Consider the following 17,787-nt stretch of genomic DNA (forward strand, 5'->3'; position numbering starts at 1 on the left):
GTCGAACACAACTACAAGCATATACTCCGTAGCAACGTAAGGGCACACTAACGCAGCTATGTGCCCGTGGGCGAGAGGAGCGGGAGGTGACGGGGGAGCCATGCTGTCTTCGTCCCGCTAATATCTACAATTTGCTGTTGCGACGCGACTCGTTTCTATATTCAGAGCGGACTAGAACTTTGACGCAGACTCTACATAACTGTTTCTCCTCGCCACCGAAGTTTCAGTTTGCAACTGCGTTGATATCGGCAAAAATAAATTAAAAACAGTGTATCGTGACGACCCGTTACATATAAAAATGTTTCATTTCTGCGATAATTTTAGTCTAAAGTCATATATAATTAATATGTATGCCAACATACAACTAGCATATCTAATACATTTTGTGTGTGCGTGGGATTGGAGCACCGTTGGAGATCATCCATAGTTATATTTCAGGAGGAAAAGAGCCACAAAAAGGGGAAGATACCTTCAAAGGGGGGAGAGACAAATTGATACAAAGGCATATAAAATAGACATTGAAATGTTAAGTTTTAAAAAGTAAATATGAAACTAATATAAGAATTATAAATAAAGCATCAGTGGCAGATTTACATATTTACCGCCGGCTACTAAAACTTTGCCGCCCCTTACCACTTCTACAATTCAACAACCGGACTCTGCCAGAAATCTGGCCAGACAAGATATAAGGGGCAAATACAAATCCCTAATTGTTGCTGCCTCATATAATCAGCGAAAAAAGGTCGGCAAATTTTAATAGTCTCTGAAAGTTGGCGACATAACCATCCCAATTAAAACTGCCGTCCCTAAAATTTGCCGCCGTAGACCTCTTTAGCGTACTTATAAATCCCTTACTGGGGGTCAAATCTAACATATTATCCGATCCTTGGTAGGCAGAACAATGGATAGATTATTAACGACCGGCGATAGGTAACATACGGATGATCCCATGTATTTAAAGTTTTTTATATTAAGTCAAAATTACATTATGGTTATAAGTCTAAAATATTTGTATTTTTTACTGATTATAAGTAAAAATAAAAATAAAATACTGGTAACACAAGTTAAAATAATAATAATAATAGCACTTGTGTCGAATATGCACCTTAAAATAAAATAAAATATTTTAAATTAAAATATAAAAATAATTAACATGGACGGATTATTTCTAATTAGGATCATTAAACCCGTTATTTATAATCGATCTGCACTTGTCATCAATCGAAAATTGACAATGTCTAAAAGGTATAGATAGGTAAAATGTTAGATAGATCGATTATCAATAAGGGATATAAATTGTCAATAAGTTGTTTTTATACAAGAAAAGGTCCAAGCACATTATCATTATCAATTCTCTCAAATATAAAGAAATGTTTATTAAATTAAATTACCAGACGAGCATGCAGTCCACCTGATGGTAAGTGGCTACTGCCGTACGGACTGTAATCAACCCCAGATAGGATTAGATTCCTACCTGAGGTCAGCCACAGATGCACCGCTGAGGACTCACTTGGAATGCCTCGGATAAGTATGTCTCCTTTACCACACCCTTTGAATTACGGGGTAGTTAAAGATCTGCATTGTGTACAAGTTAGTTGCCGAACACAGGTCCAGGTTCAATGCCAAGCTAAGCAAACATCTAAATAAAAGATTTCTGATTTAGTAGTCTGTGATTTTTGTGTGTATCTTTCAGAAATTTTAAAGTTTAATGACAATGTGCACAGACCATAACAATACATAATTTGTAAAATACAATATTTGTACCATAAAATGCTTGAAACAGAGTATATATGGGATTCTTTACAAAGCCTCCACTGAAATACCCTGTTTTTAACTTAAAATACAAAATAAAATACAATTTAAATTATATTAGTTGCACCGAAAGACACCATAGTAATAAAAATAAATATAATTAAAAAATGAATGATTGATTGTAAATATAAATCATAGGTTCCCAAACTATTTTGAACCCCTGTACCCCTGTGTAACTGTATATACGCAATGTATAAATTGCGTGATTACGAATAATTAAATTTGAATGTCACATTTTCGACGCTAAATATTGTAATTCTAATTTAAATTTTATTAAAATAAAAAGAAATGTATATTTTATAAATATTATATAGACAGTTGTCCAATTCTTTAGAGCATATCTTATATATAAAATTCTCGTGTCACAATGTTAGTTACCGTACTCCTCCGAAACGGCTTTACCGAAATCCACCAAATTTTATATGCATATTCAGTAGGTATGAGGCTCGGCTACTATCTAATTTTCATACCCGTAAGTGATATGGGTTGTTCATCCTTAACATTTTTTTTTTATTAATATGACAACACAACGTTTGCCGGGTCATACTAGCTTTATAAATATTTCATAGACAATTGTGCAATTGTTACAAGCGTATAATTGTAAATAATACGCGACTCTTAGGGGGCATAGACCACTAGGTAACTGGGGCCCCTTCGAGCACCATAGGGGGTCGTCACTTTGGAAACCTATGATTTAAATTAGATGAATTCGTAGAGTTTACTTATATTACGATCATGCAAAAATGGTGTAGAAATAATTAAGATTTCTCATAATTTAAAATGTTCAATACTTAATTTACTTTGTTTTTTATATATTTTATTTTTGTTTTCCACTATTGATATGCACTTTTTCAAAATCTATTTCATGATATACAAATGATATTGTTTATACTTTTTTATATTTACGTAGTAAAGAAACTTGCAGTCCACCTGATGGTAAGTCACTGTATGAACATCTATAATCAAACCCAGATAGGATTAGAGTCCTATCTGAGATCGGTAACGTGGCTACCCTTAAGGTCTAAGTTGGAATGCTTTATGCTCCTTTACAACTTCAATACAGAACAGTTATCATTATAATGGTATTCTTATTCTCGATATATTATTTTTGTGTGAATATTATTTTACTACAGTCATTAAATACTTATATATTAAACACACATTTATATACGTATTACATTACATTTTACGAACACATTACATTGTATAAATAGTGTAAGCATTACATCAAGCTAATATCAATATGAAAAACAAAGATGTTTTACATACCATCATCATCATCAACCCATTACTGTCCTACTGGGCACGGGTCTCCTCTCAGAATGAGAAGGATTAGGCCATAGTCCACCGCGCTGGACAAGTGTGTATTAGTAGACTTCATATACCTTTGAAAACATTTTTATTTCTCAGCTATGCAGATTTCCCCACGATGTTTTCCTCCACCGTTTAAGCAAGTGATAATTAATTTGTAATACGAACCCCGGACCATTTGGTCAAAAGGCCAAGTTTCTTAACCACTAGGCTATCACTGCTATCTTTATATAGATACTGGATGTAAAATATCTTTGAATAATAATAGTTACAATATAAAAAAGCACACAATTTCTTAAAACTATAATAATTATACAAGATATGAGATTACTAGAATTTTAAAAAGGTATAAATATAAAGATATTACGGATTTAAAATATATTTAAATATAGTTAAAACGAGATACGCATTGATTATTTTATTATAATGCATTTATTCCTAAACTTGATATTACATATTCCCATTATTAATACACAATCCATCCAACATCAACGATCGACATTTGGCAATTACTGTCAAAGATCAATTTGGTCAAACAAATTAGATCTTTCATATTCACAATTACGTCGTATTAGGACTCTTCCAGTTTCGATTCTTGACATTTGACAATTATGTGATAATAAAAACTGTCAAATTTCAATCTATGGTAGGTAAATTTGGATAGATTAAGTATTGGTAACGGGCGATAGACTTCAGCATCGGCGATCAATGATTTAGACGCTTTCGAAAATCTCTCAGGTATGTTTTCATTAATTTTAAATACGCAAATAACTTTGTGAAATCATAGCGTGCCTGGGATTCGAACCCTGCATTGAGAGGCTGAGTTTTAACCACTAGGCTATCACTGCTTTTTAATGCATTAGTGCAATCGCTAAAACGCGAATCGCCGATCCTAAAAGTAACATACTAAAGTCATAAGTGCTTAAAAAACTTTAATAGCATGATTTAGGATACAAGTGGCGTCATCTAGTAAAGCGGCCAGAAAATAAGTTAAAAGCACTTACTTCTTAAAATGTGTAGTTATTTGTAGCACCTTAATAAATCAAAATAACTAACTTAATAAATTGTTTATATTTGATGCTATTAAAAAACCTAGTGTGTAAATACGGTAATATAATTGTAAATATATTTTTTAAGGTAAAAATCATAGCATACGCGTAAAACTAGGAATCAATTAAAATAAGATTAAAAGTTTTGTCACAAATAAAAATTCTTACACATAATATGCTTTTTTCTAAATTACTTAAACTTAATTAGAATCTGACAGATCGAAAATACTAAATTAATTTAAAGAAGCACTAGTTTTAAGGAATAGTTGCTATTTCTATTTATAGAGGGCGCTAGTATCTGTAATTTTATGACAGCTGTCAAGTTGACAATTCAATATGGCTGCGGCTCGACCATAGACAAAACGATTCGTTATTTACCCATAGATAATCTAGTTGCTAAATCGGTTGTTTATAAAGAGCGCCCTCTATATATAAAATACTACAAGAATAAATACATTTTTATAAAATTTTCGGTGGATCAAGTAAGTTAATAATTTGTGATGAATATTGCGTACGAAATCTTTTACGTATTTTTCGAAAGTATTTTTTCATAAGTTGTATAAATTTCAAATACATGAAAGTATTATTAGCGATATATTTTAAGGAACTGATAAAACATTTTTATTTATCAAAATCACGGAAACATGTAGTTGTTTGCGAACTTTTTTCAAAAATACAATCATAGAAGCCTGTACAGCTTCATAACGTGTTAAGTTAAAAAAGTTATTAGATTTAAAAAACTTAAAATTTTTTTTCATTCACCGTTATGGTTTTAAAATAATGATAAATAACGGTTTTCGTTAAATATAATTCAATAGTTAAATATAATTAAATGAATATATTATTAATTTCGTTATAAAGATAGCTGTAATAGTTATAAAAAGCGCTTTACCATATAATTCATCTTCCCATAACTTTTAGCAGCTGTTATTAAAAAGTAACGTTAGAAATATCGCCAGTTCCTACAAAACATTATAACATGGTCAAATTAGGATGGTTGTTTTTTTTAAAACAATACTAGTTTATTCCTTGGTCTCCTTGATTTGTCCGGGTTGGTCAGTGTATACGATTTCGGCGTATTCTGTCGACGGCGGGGGCGGTTTCTCGGCGTTTTGGTCACCAAGAGCCAGCTCTGCGTAGACTACGCCTTTCTTCTCTTCTGAGAGTTGCTAGAGTAGAAACAAGAAGTCATTTAATAGAAGATTTTTAAGTACTAGGTTTTTATTTTTTAGGTTTTTTTGGGATAAGAATAAGCTGTTAACATAACATATAATTAAATAGCCTATTTTTGGGCAAGTACTCGTAGAAATATTTGGGCTTTTTGATTTCAATGATTAACTAATACACATAGAAAAACCGAAAAGTTTTGAGGACGGATTTTTATATTTCATATCATCCTGTAGAAATTGAAAGAAAATATATTATTCTACAAATTCATTTGGTTTAGTCAGGTCTGAAACGCTTTTATATATTAAAGTGTAATGAAACTTATAACAAAGCTGGACTACAGTTACTGACTGTGAATTATAGGATTATAACATAAACATTGAAAAAGTAAAACAATTTCTTACTTATTATAAGACATAATTATATACCTATAACATTCAATCTAGCCTAATATCTAAAAGCGAAACCAACATACCTTCTCCTCAGTCTCCACCCGTGGTTCAGTGGCCTGCACACGATCCTTGGCTCGTGGTAAGGCTGCCCGCAGGCGAGAACTCAACGCCCCCAAACGCGACCGCTCCCGCCCTACCGCGCTCTCTGTGTCGCTACTGGGTAGAACATAGCGATTATAGTTAGTTGCAACGGGTATAATATTGCAAAAAACTTTATAGAACTACAGTTAAATTGTCTATGTACATTAACCGTACGCTGTAACATGATGGGGGTACCAGTTGTTAATACTGTTGTAATTATCATTGACAGTTATCAATGTGACTCAAGTAATAAGGCCATACATAACATATATGGGCATGATGTTTTAACCTGTACAAAGTTTTATTGAGATAACACATAATTATTTACATTTTGTAAAACTTATATACATAAACAACATTTTAAACTATATATATTAATTAATTGACAACAGTTACCGTATCATATTACAGAGCACGGACTATAGACTGCATAACAGTTATTATAATGTCAACGTTATAACGATTATAGTATAACGTTTTGTAAGAACATTATATTATAACATTATAACGATTATAGTGTCGTTACAACAGGTACGAATATCTCGTTATAACGGTTATTTAGAGAACAACGAATTAGTCTTCAAGATTAATATATGAGTTATTGTGTTAAATTTGTGCAATATACATAATTGAGAGTAGCAAGCAGTATCTCAAATCAAACTAGTCTTTTACTAGGTACTAGCATGCATTAATGAAAAAGTTGTTATGGAATTTGGAAGCCAGTGTAGTGACTACGTTAATACTACAGCTATACTAATTGTTATAAATGTATTTGGTGAATTCATCATCAACCAATTACGGTCTAGGCTCGGATCTCCTTTCAGAATGAGAAGGATTAGGCCATAGTCCACTAAGCTGGACAAGTGCGTATTGGTAACTTTGAGATTTTTTTATAAATCTCTCAGGTATGCAGGTTTCCTCACGATATTTTTCTTCACCGTTTGAGCAAGCGATAATTAATTTCTAATACACATAACTTTGACAGAGCGTGATGAAAAAGAGGTGCATGCCTGGGATTTGAGCCTCGGATCCTTCGATCAAGAAGTCGAGTTTCTTAACCACTAGGCTATCACTGCTTATATGGTGAATAAAGATAATTATGGTGAATGTTATTCTATGTATTAAGTTATTGTGTATATATATACAATTATACAGTTAGACATACGTTCTAGAAGGCAGCTGGATCCCACTTTCTAAAAGCACAGCCCCCGCCGGAGTCCTAACAAAATGAGCTAGATTTACAAAGCAGTAAGGTAAGGGAAACTGACGGACTAAGCGGCAGGGGCCCCTAGTCCTGGGGGCCTCCAAATGTCTACAAGTTTTATTTATTATAATATAGAAGTAGCGAACGAGCAATCCATCTGATGTTATGTGGCTACTGTCGCCTATGGACATCTGCAATCAACGCCAGATAACAAGTTCCCATTTGAGGTCGACCACAGATGTGCCACTACTGAGGCGATTTTGGAATGCCTCGGAAAAGTATGCCTCTACCCCTTTAAACCAGAACACATCAGCGCCTAACAATGCTGTTATTAGGTAGAAATAGGTGTGTCAGTGGTGCCGTCTTGAACCCCAGAGGGTTCCCTTGTAGACATTTGAAAAAGCTTGTAAAATCAGATCAACTTCTTAGGACTAGGGGCCTCATTCTTCCCGCACCGGGGCCTCCGACTTAGTTCGCCACTGGTAAGGGAAGCTTAAAAAGATTAGTAGCATTTAAATATATACCCAATTTAATTTATTATTACCACTAGAGATGCAACGATAGGTATTATCGATAATATCGACTCCAAAATATCGATATTGAACCAATACTGATACGATATTGTTATATAGGAAATTTTAAGTATTAAGTCGGAAATTTAAGGTCAAAAGTCTACATATTTAAAAAATAAGTTTTAAATTATTAGTAGATTTAAAATATCACTTTAAAATTAACGATACTATCGGTTATCGAGACTCCAAAGTCTCGAAAGGTCCAAGCCTTGGATATAAATATCGATAAATTCACCAACTTGCATCTCCAATTACCACCCACTATAATTATCATAAAACCATAAATAATATATTATTTTTACAATTACATCTATATCTAAATACATAAAATTGTCTATGGTATATCTGTTAGAGTATATGTAGCGCCATCTCTTATAAAGTTATGAAATTCTGCCACAGTCAAGCACTTTTTACTAAAAAAAACAGTTGTAACTAAAGCACAAAGGCACCATCTACACATTTGAACTGCTTTTAATATTTTTATTAAGATAAATTACTATAGTCTATTTTACTTTTACATAATAATTATAATTTAAAAACTAAAAACCACGCTAAAATCGCACAAAGAAATATTTAATCCTGACGATCCTGATGAGAGGAATGGGATAAAATTATTGAAACTGTGTATTGTCATCGGTTCTTGATAATTGTTCAAAATTTTAAATTAATCGGACCATTCACAGTGGGTAAAAATCGAGTTCAAAGATTCCGTTACATACATACATACATACAGGTTAAGCTAATAAAAGCGTGGTAAAAATATAAGTTTTTACATTTGAACTACTTGCATGAACTACTGTTCATCGTTAAATCCTCAAATAAGTACCAACTATATAATTTAAATACAATATGATAAATTAATACTAAGTATACAATTATTGTATTAACTCATACTCAGTATTAATTGTATAACAATTAAAATACAGTAATTAATATTTACAATAATTAGTATACACTTCTTGTATACTATACCAAGTATACAATTATTCTATTGTATGTTATTAAATGTAATATTTACAAGAAATATAACATAAATAATTTAAAAAAATACTTACGATTCGCCGGAGCTTTTAGTGTGATCACGTCTGCCGCCTGTAGTAATAATATTCATGTATTTAGTAACTAGCCCACAATCCCACTATTGGCCATGGGCCACTCAAAAAGACAAAAAACTTAAAATCTAACAGAACTTTCATGATTGCTTCACCGTTATAGCAATTTTCGAATTAGTCTTGAAAACTAATTTGAGACGTCTAATTGGAGAAGTAATTTAAATTGCACTAAACTAGGGATGTACTAATTTGGAATGCTTCATATGCTAGTGCCGCCAACACATCCTTCAAACCAGCTATTTGTATAGTAACATGTCAATATGGCTCATATATTGACATGATAATTTGTGTTTTTACATACTTCCTGTTCCTTTAAATAATATGTTAAAAAATGAGGCTGACCATATTTTCATATTGTACTGTACCCTTAGTATGAATTTTTACTTTTTTACAAACATGACTGTTTTTGCATTTGTTTACGTATTTGCCCGTACATTTCCAATCAGCGGCCCTAGCGGACTTTATCAGAACTGATACTAAGGGTACTAGGGGGTCTTTGTGACAGTAGTTTGATATGTAGTAGATCGATATGACTGTTAAATGACATAACATAACATGTTTATATATTTTAGATGTCTGTTTGTTCGTCTACAAACACAAAGATCTCTTCCAGGAAGAGAAAAATATATACACTCGGAAAGCGCGGACACTGAACATCCATAGATTATATCGACCCATGACAAAACTATCAGTGACTGCCAAAAATAATTTTAATATGGCTATTAACATATATAATAAAATTCCGGACGACTTTAAAGGCCACAACTATATAAAATTCAGGAATTTAGTCAAAAATGGGTAGCTAAAAAATGCTTCTATACGATTAAAGAGTACTTTGATGATAAAAACTGATATAATTTTCCTAATTTCCCAATTATTATTATTATTATATAATGACTCGATTATTATTATTATTGATTGTTAATTTCGACATAATTGCATTCGTCTAAATCTAAATATCAGTTACCTTTAATACTTTATTATTAATCCTTAACATTTTATCTAAGTTTTGACATGTGTAACACCTGTAAAGGTAGCATTTAATTGAACTGTATGTATTGTTATTGACCTATTGTACTAAATGCTTTACACAATAAAATAAATAAATAAATAAATAAATATCATGTATTTATTTATTAAAAAATGTGTGTTGTGGAAATCACAATATTCCTTAATAACTTCACAAGTAATATTATTTAACATCGTTTTATTATAGTGTCGTAAGAAAATAGCGACAGGAGGAGCAATATAAAACTATAAATGAAATAGGTATAATTATAAACAATAAATAATAAATAAAACAAACACTCTCTTATTTAATAAATACTTTATATTCAATTTTCATTATCATCGTAACGAATTGTTTTATAATTTCTTAATTAATTCGAATCTCATTATAAATTTGAGTACTAGTCGTTGAGATTTTTAAAAGTTACGTTAATTGTGTATAACATGTCAATATTACATATTTAGATGTTATCATGTATAATTTTGTTATAATAAATGTAACTATAACATCAACAAAGATTTCTAAAATGATATCTTTGTTGTTCACTTCTTGCAAAAAATACTTTCAAAAGCTGTTATTTCTAACATATTTTTTATTGAGATAAACTTGAAATCTAATATTGATATACCAAAGAAATATTTAATTATATATGCTGGAAATGGAAAAATGTTATTATTAAATGTTACTTTAAAACTTTGACATCCATATATTGACATGTTATACAATAATGACATGTTACATACTTACGAAACACTCCATAAAAAGCTATACAAAGCTTAATTAGTATGACAACTATAAAAAAATTGAGCCTATTGACAATTTTTGGCAAAGTGCTAAATGGCAGTGTTTTTTCGTCATAATTGACAGAAATTTTGTGACGGTCTTATAAAATAAACGAAAACTAAATGGTATAAAAATAAACCTAAACATAATAATGTAGTATTTAATTAAAAAATACTATTCGATCACATTTAAGGTGACTAATGCTAACTTAAAATAAACTTATTTTGTAATCATATTGTGTTGTTATTATAACAAGATATTACATATAACTAAATGTTACAAGCTCGATAAAAATGTATCAAATAATGTGGCCAATATGACAATTTTTTTATACAATATAGGAGTAGTAGACGAGCATGCAGTCCGCCTGATGGTAAGTGGCTACTGCCGCCAATGGGCATCTGTAATCAACCCCAGATAAGATTGTAGTCTTAATTTAAGGTCTCTCTTACCATATTATTCTGGCTAGAACATAGTGGTGGCAGAAATAGGTGTGACGTTGGTGCCCTCGAAATAGTACTGTGAAGGGCTTTGCCACTTTACGTACAATCTAGATATATGTAATATCTTCAACTGTTACAGAAATTTAGGGATTTGCTTCACCGATGGAGAGTAGCGATAGGCCAGAGAAATCTTCATCAAAATATAATATGTATTTCTAGTTCATAATTCCATTTTCGAGTCAATTTGGAATATATTTGATTGCAACGTTTTTATTAGTGATCGAAGATTGCAACCAATATTTAGTTAAAAAAAAAGAAAAAAAATAGTGTATGAATTTTAATTTCGAATATTTTATAGACGCAGAAAATCATAAATAATTTATTTATTGCATTTAATTCATTGCGAAAAATAATAAATTGTTTATCATTTACTCTTTCGCGGTGAAACAAGTATACAATTCACGAATTATTATTTTTAATAAATCCATTAAACACTTAAAAACAAAATTGTGCTTATTTCTTCATTTTAATATTAAAATTGAAATAAAAATTCGTGAATTTAACATTAACGCAATTTTACGCAAAACTTATAATAAAACTTTAAGTAGATAAAAAGCTGTTTATATACACAAATAGAAATATGGTGGTACGAACACATTATTACCTAAAATTAAGAAATAATTATGTACTTTAATTAATTACATATTAATATAATTCATAGGTTATTAAGACAGTTTTTACAAAATTTGTATTTTACGTAATAAAAGCTGGATAATTTTACAGACAATTTCAGTAAAATTGTTTTGTAAGTCAAATTTTACAAGATTTGAGTTTTAATAATTTTGGATAGATTTATGATTTATGATTTCAAACATTAGTTACGTCGAATTATTTCTTTTAAAATATGAGTATGAGAAACCTAATAAGTATTTGTTAACAAAAACTTTTGAATTTTATTTTGGTTATCAATGTTACCCAAATTGTCTGTATGAAATTCGAATATATATTTAAAGTTCATATCATAACATTATTTGTATATTTATTAGGGCCAGTAATGTAAATTTTGCTAAATGTAAAATTTCGATTTTGAAATAAAATCTCCTTATTTTTTATGTAATGGTAATCCATCTGATAAGTCTCACGGTGGTAGAGCCCTTTGTGGTTTGACTCCGTCGGCACCAGCGCCACACCTATTTCTGTTATAACAGCAGTGTTAAGCACTGCTGTGTTCCGGTTTGAAGGGTGTGGTAATGAAGACATATTAAGTCGTGGAAATATTTTATGTATTCGCGCATATTTATTGACAAAATAATTAAATTGACTTGTAACACACGACATGGTCTTATATCTGTCAAAAAATGTCATATGAGGGATTGATCTTACATAACGTATGTTACAACCAATAGAATCTAAAAGTTAGTAACAGAATCTAAAAGGTTTAAATTCAGAAGTAGCATGCAGTCCACTTGATGGAAAGTCACTACCGGACATCTGTAATCAACCTCAGATAGGATTCCTGTCCTACCTGAGACAACAGATGCGTTGCTACCCCAGAAGACTAAGGAACGCCTCGAATAATATCTTTACCACAACCTTCAAACAAAACACAGCAGCGCTACACTACTGTTATAAGTCAGATGTAAAATACAGCAAGAGTTATGTAAAATTCAGAGATTTTATTTCAAAATTACATTACAATAACTATAAACTGTATATATTCAGAATTACTGTCTAATTATACATTTTACGTTGGGATTCGTTGTTAATATAATTTTTAAACATTAAAATTTTATTCATACGAGATTCATATTTAATATTTCACTACAAATACATTAAAAACGTTTATATCTAAATAGCATCTGTGAAAATATTAGACGTAAAATCTTCATAAAAATGAATGTTTGTTTGTATGTCCTTTATAGAATAAACTATGCATTTGATCATGTGATGATCTTTAGCAAAGTTGTGCATGAGCACACGAAGGTTTCTGAGCTGGTACGACCAATTTTCGACAGATGTCGCCACGGTAATTCGAAAGGTACAAATTTTTAGTTATATGTATGCCATGTTATTTTCTTTTAAAACGCGGGCGATGCCGTGTCTCTACTAGTGCTTTATATTTATTTTTTTAAATTACAATGATGTAAGTGCAAATACCGTGCACTAGAGAGCAATGCATTAGAATCAGTCGCATTGCCTTCAGCCGCCTCCCGACATCGACACTGCTGCCATCTAGCGTACGGTGAGCACACGAGAGTATTGCCTTGGATAGTTTGTCACTTTTAAAGTTTTTTTTTTACATAAGTTTGACGATGTTTGCACTTACGTCTTTGTAATTATAAAGGTAATGGGGGAGGAGGGTAATTCGAAGATAAACTAAGATTAGTTATTATTTGTATTGCGTTGTCATTGAAGTTACTAAATTGCAAGATTTGACCCATGCAAACTATCAAAAAGTTAAGAAAAATACAAGTAAGTCGTAATTATAGTAATAGAATTGCGTGTAATGTAAGACGTTAACGAGCATTACAACATTACATTTTGTAATATTACAGCAAATATTTTATCTATCATTGCTGGAAATTATGGGGGATTGTGAAAACATTACCATGCGTTATTAATAACCAATCTGTCCAATGTTTTGCCTACTAAAGATCGACATTTCACAATGATTACTACAAATTGTTAAATTTCAATCTTTGGTAAGGACAATTTAGATAGATTGAGTATTAATAACAGATTTAAATGGATTATATAATCCGTCAATATTAATTATTTATTTCTACGTCTAATATTTCTACAGAGCAACGTCAAGATTCAAAATGGTGGACATGAGATAATTATTTATTACAAAAATTCGCGTATTTTTATAAAATGGCAGTCAATAACCAATCAAAATCCGCCCAATGTGCATTATAATCAAAATGGCTATCAGAATGAACAAAACATTGAGTGAATTGGGGTAATTCGGCGTTACGGTAAAAACAAAGACTGAACTTTATATAGCAATAAACCGGAAATTGGGGATTAAGTTATTACCAAATGGTAATAAGTAGAAAATTTTGACAATGTCCGCTCAATAGTCCTGATTCTAAATCTCTTTTGTATAACCGTATAAAATTGGCTAATTTGGCCATTGTTTTTTTTAAATTGGCAACGTGTGATGTTGCCGTACATTATATTCAATATATAGCCATATAAATAACAAATTAGCCGATAATTTTATTATTTCATTTTACCCAATGCCGACATTACCCCAACTTACATTAATCATTTTTAGTGGCACAAAAATATTTTGGAACTTACAAAAAAGCACTTTAAGATTAACTAAAAAGCTGCCACTCTTACTCAAAGTACAAACAAACATACAAGTCCTCATAATTATGTATATAATTCAAAATTTCTAAAAAGTGGATACGCAAGTCTGATATATTTTCGAAAAACGTTAATTTAAATGCAATATAAAAACAGTAAAATGCTTTATTAAAATTTCACCGTAAAAACATGATTATAGTTGAAACATTCTAAGCACAATTAACCATATAAGTCGACCGCCCGAGTATAAGCAGCGTGTCCGAGTTTATAAGCCGAGTGGCAGCTTCGACTTACGACTTAGACGGCCGTGTCCGGTTTCTTTTCGGGATGCTTCGTGTCCCCATTGCTGATGTATTCTCCATGATCGTGGGAGGGGTTTTCGGATCCCTTGACGTCATCGTGAGGGGGGAGGGGGGCCTCAGAGTCCGCCCCGTCAGGGATGTCGGTGCGATGCGAACGGCCTGTCACACACCAATACATAAGCGATCAAGAACGTATTAACACAATGTGCTTGCTTATAGTGAGTTATTAAGCCCAGATCTCGACTTCTACTTATATATAAGCGGTGTTTAACACGTGGTTTTGTGATCTGATTGTCTTGTTCATATTTTTTGTATATTTGTTTTATATTACGTTATTTCTTGAAATATTATTAATTACGTATATTTGTCGTAGAAGATATTGATTATATTTTGATCGTTTTATTAGATTTTAATTATCTATTGGATAACGGTTGTATTCTAAAATCGATCGCATAAGCAAGATAAATCTATAGTTTTGACTGTTTATTAAGCACAATCGTTGAAATTTTAGAGATATGGTATTTAATACCAAAATTTTTATAGCTAAAAGGCAAAAGGATTCGAATGCACACACGTGAATTTAAACTATTCAAGCTAATATTATGATATATTTTCAGATAGACCTTGATTTTTTTATAAAGAAAAAGTGACTTCATCATGGTTTTCAAGGTACATATTTCGTTTAGTCCTATTGAGATTAAACAATCAGTATAAGTTAAGTTATTCTCTTGCCATATTTAGAATGTACAAAGAATGAAAATTTAAGAATAATTCTTTCACAAACTCCCGAAACTTTATTACGAAACATTAATTTCAAAAATACTTTTTTAAGTTTTTATTCCTAAAATATTATCATTTATGTTCTACATAAATCAAGAAAATCATAAGTTGTTTCTATTTTCCTTCGAACTGATCTAAATCAATGACATATTTTATTACTTTATGTCATTAATTTTAAATTATATTCAGTACCTAAAAGATTACAACTGCACGGTGCAGTGGTCGAAATATAGATCTAAAACAGAAATGCTTCTTTCAAATTCAATAAAGCGTTAAAAACGTGTTTATCTATCCAACCGGATTAATTTTAATATTGGCTAAATATTTTTTGACGGGATATTAAGACAAAGTTTGACATACACTAAATTCATTTGCACCAAAAATATCAATAGAAACGTCAAGATTCCTCCATTAAAACCGTATAATGCCTTTGCCATTATATATAAACGATACTGCCACATTCGATGTATAGAGATGTTAGATAGTTGTAAACCCATTTGTTAGTTGTCATCATTTTCCCATTAATAAATAAAAATCGTAACATTTATTTTTAACTATAATCTGTATAATTATGCATTTTAGGCTAGGATGTGATAGAACCAACAATAAGAATTGATTGTCTCTGTGTGTGTCCATAGCATCCACGACACAGGGACTCCTAGTGTGGGACTTTGAGTGTAGAAAGCTTCTTATTGTAAATGTACTTAGGGTAAAATAAGTGTCGCTTTACGATGCGTCACCTATGACATTTATGTTGTAATTGAAACCAAAATGTACATACATATGTCTTGTAAAATCTAGACGTTACATTTAAATATTCTTCATCATAACTTATTGCCTTATCGTTTGTGTTTGGGTATACTTGTATATAATGTACCACATAATATACCATTTTTGTTTTGTTTATTGTGTGTATCAGTAATTATTGAACATAAGACAATCATTTTTCAAAGACAAAGAGATCATTTAATTATTATCGTTTGGCTACGTGAATCACACAAAAACTAGAAAGTGAGTTATATAGGAAACACAATATTGCAAACCCATCACCATGTACCAAATACAGAATAAAATACACGTCACTATAGAAAAGTAATAAACGGAATACTAAAATAATAAACGGAAGTATTTAAAATACGTTTAAAATGCATATTTAGAACCCAATATTCATCACACAAGCTTTTTAAATAATGCATTGTTAAGCGTACCTTAAAATATTCCCCGAAAAAATATATTTTTATTTTATTCCGTAGTCACCACAGTCCTTACAAATTCGTTTTAAAATTTGAAATATGACATTTCAAAAACAATTCCATGCAGTTGTAGAATGAAAAGTAAATCATGCTTTTTGTAATGAATACTTAAAACAAGACATGAAGTCGAAACATGCGTTCAAACTTAGTCAAAAATCATTCAACATGCACAAATTTAGTTAATTTTGATTTAATATTCAAATGTTCTTGATCGCTCAAAATATTGCCATGTAACAAACACATTCGGTAACATTTTTATTATATAATATATAAAAGTAATATTTTTTAATAACACTACATTACACAAGCACATTAAATTTTGCGAAACACTGCCAAAAATACACATTTATCATATATATTTCTAGATACATACAACTATATATTTCTACTGTAGTAAAATATTGTGATTTCTCATCAAAAAGTGTTTTTATAAGTCAAATATTACCTATCGACCAACAGCCCGGGAGCCTGCCGGGAATACTAATAATTAATATTCTGTCTCTGTCATTTACTATATAAAGGAACAGGATAGCATGCCTACGAAAGGGGTCAAAAGCAAAATGTAATAAGCATGTCTGAATAACAAAATGCAATTTATTTATAAACATATCGACAAAAATATTATCATTTTCAATAAAAAATATGTATTTATATACTTACCTAACAATTATACTTTTATGGCGTAATTAATAAAATATTTTTATGTATTCGAACAAATTATGACTTAGCAAACGAATGGGCGAAATATAAATTATGTGTTACATGGGCGCCCAGTTTCGCGTCACGCTAAAAATTTAATGATCTGTTTTCTTAAACGTCACGAAGTATAACTTCAATAAAAATAAAATAATTATTTTATAAGTCACATTATTTATTTATATGACTAAAGAAGATATATTTGTCGATATTTTATAAATACTTAAAGACGATACGGCAATTTACGTAGAAATAAACGTTAGTTAAAACCTATATAAGCAAACAATCCGAAAATAAGTCAATTGTCCGACTTAATCGTGCTTAATGATTCAACACTTTTATTCAGAACCGTATCGTCAATTCAAGTTAGTAGTGAATGAATGAAAAGTAAACCATTCACGTACTCATTCAATTCACGACTCAGTCTAGTAAATTCATGGAAACGC

The 17,787-nt window shown here is 30.8% G+C and overlaps 1 protein-coding gene across 6 annotated transcripts in view; it reads right to left on the reverse strand.

Moving 5' to 3' along the window:
* Positions 1-5,011: 5,011 nt before the first annotated feature.
* Positions 5,012-17,787, reverse strand: part of Fas3 (fasciclin 3) — a 197,371-nt gene continuing 184,595 nt past the window's right edge. For 2 of the 6 annotated variants that reach the window (XM_073092507.1, XM_073092508.1), the window contains 4 exons: positions 8,704-8,740; positions 7,038-7,091; positions 5,815-5,947; positions 5,012-5,341 (listed from right to left, as the gene is read on the reverse strand). In XM_073092507.1, coding sequence (XP_072948608.1) covers positions 5,195-5,341; positions 5,815-5,947; positions 7,038-7,091; positions 8,704-8,740 — 371 coding nt within the window. In that variant the 3' untranslated portion in view covers positions 5,012-5,194. Of the gene's footprint in view, positions 5,342-5,814; positions 5,948-7,037; positions 7,092-8,703; positions 8,741-13,417; positions 14,772-17,787 lie in introns of those variants that run through there. The other 4 variants (XM_073092509.1, XM_073092511.1, XM_073092510.1 and 1 more) reach the window with 4 other exon arrangements.

Source organism: Epargyreus clarus, unplaced genomic scaffold (genome assembly GCF_041222505.1).
Source record: "Epargyreus clarus isolate Ecla_fem2 unplaced genomic scaffold, WU_Ecla_fem_2.2 ptg000036l, whole genome shotgun sequence".
In the NCBI taxonomy this organism is placed as follows: domain Eukaryota; kingdom Metazoa; phylum Arthropoda; class Insecta; order Lepidoptera; family Hesperiidae; genus Epargyreus; species Epargyreus clarus.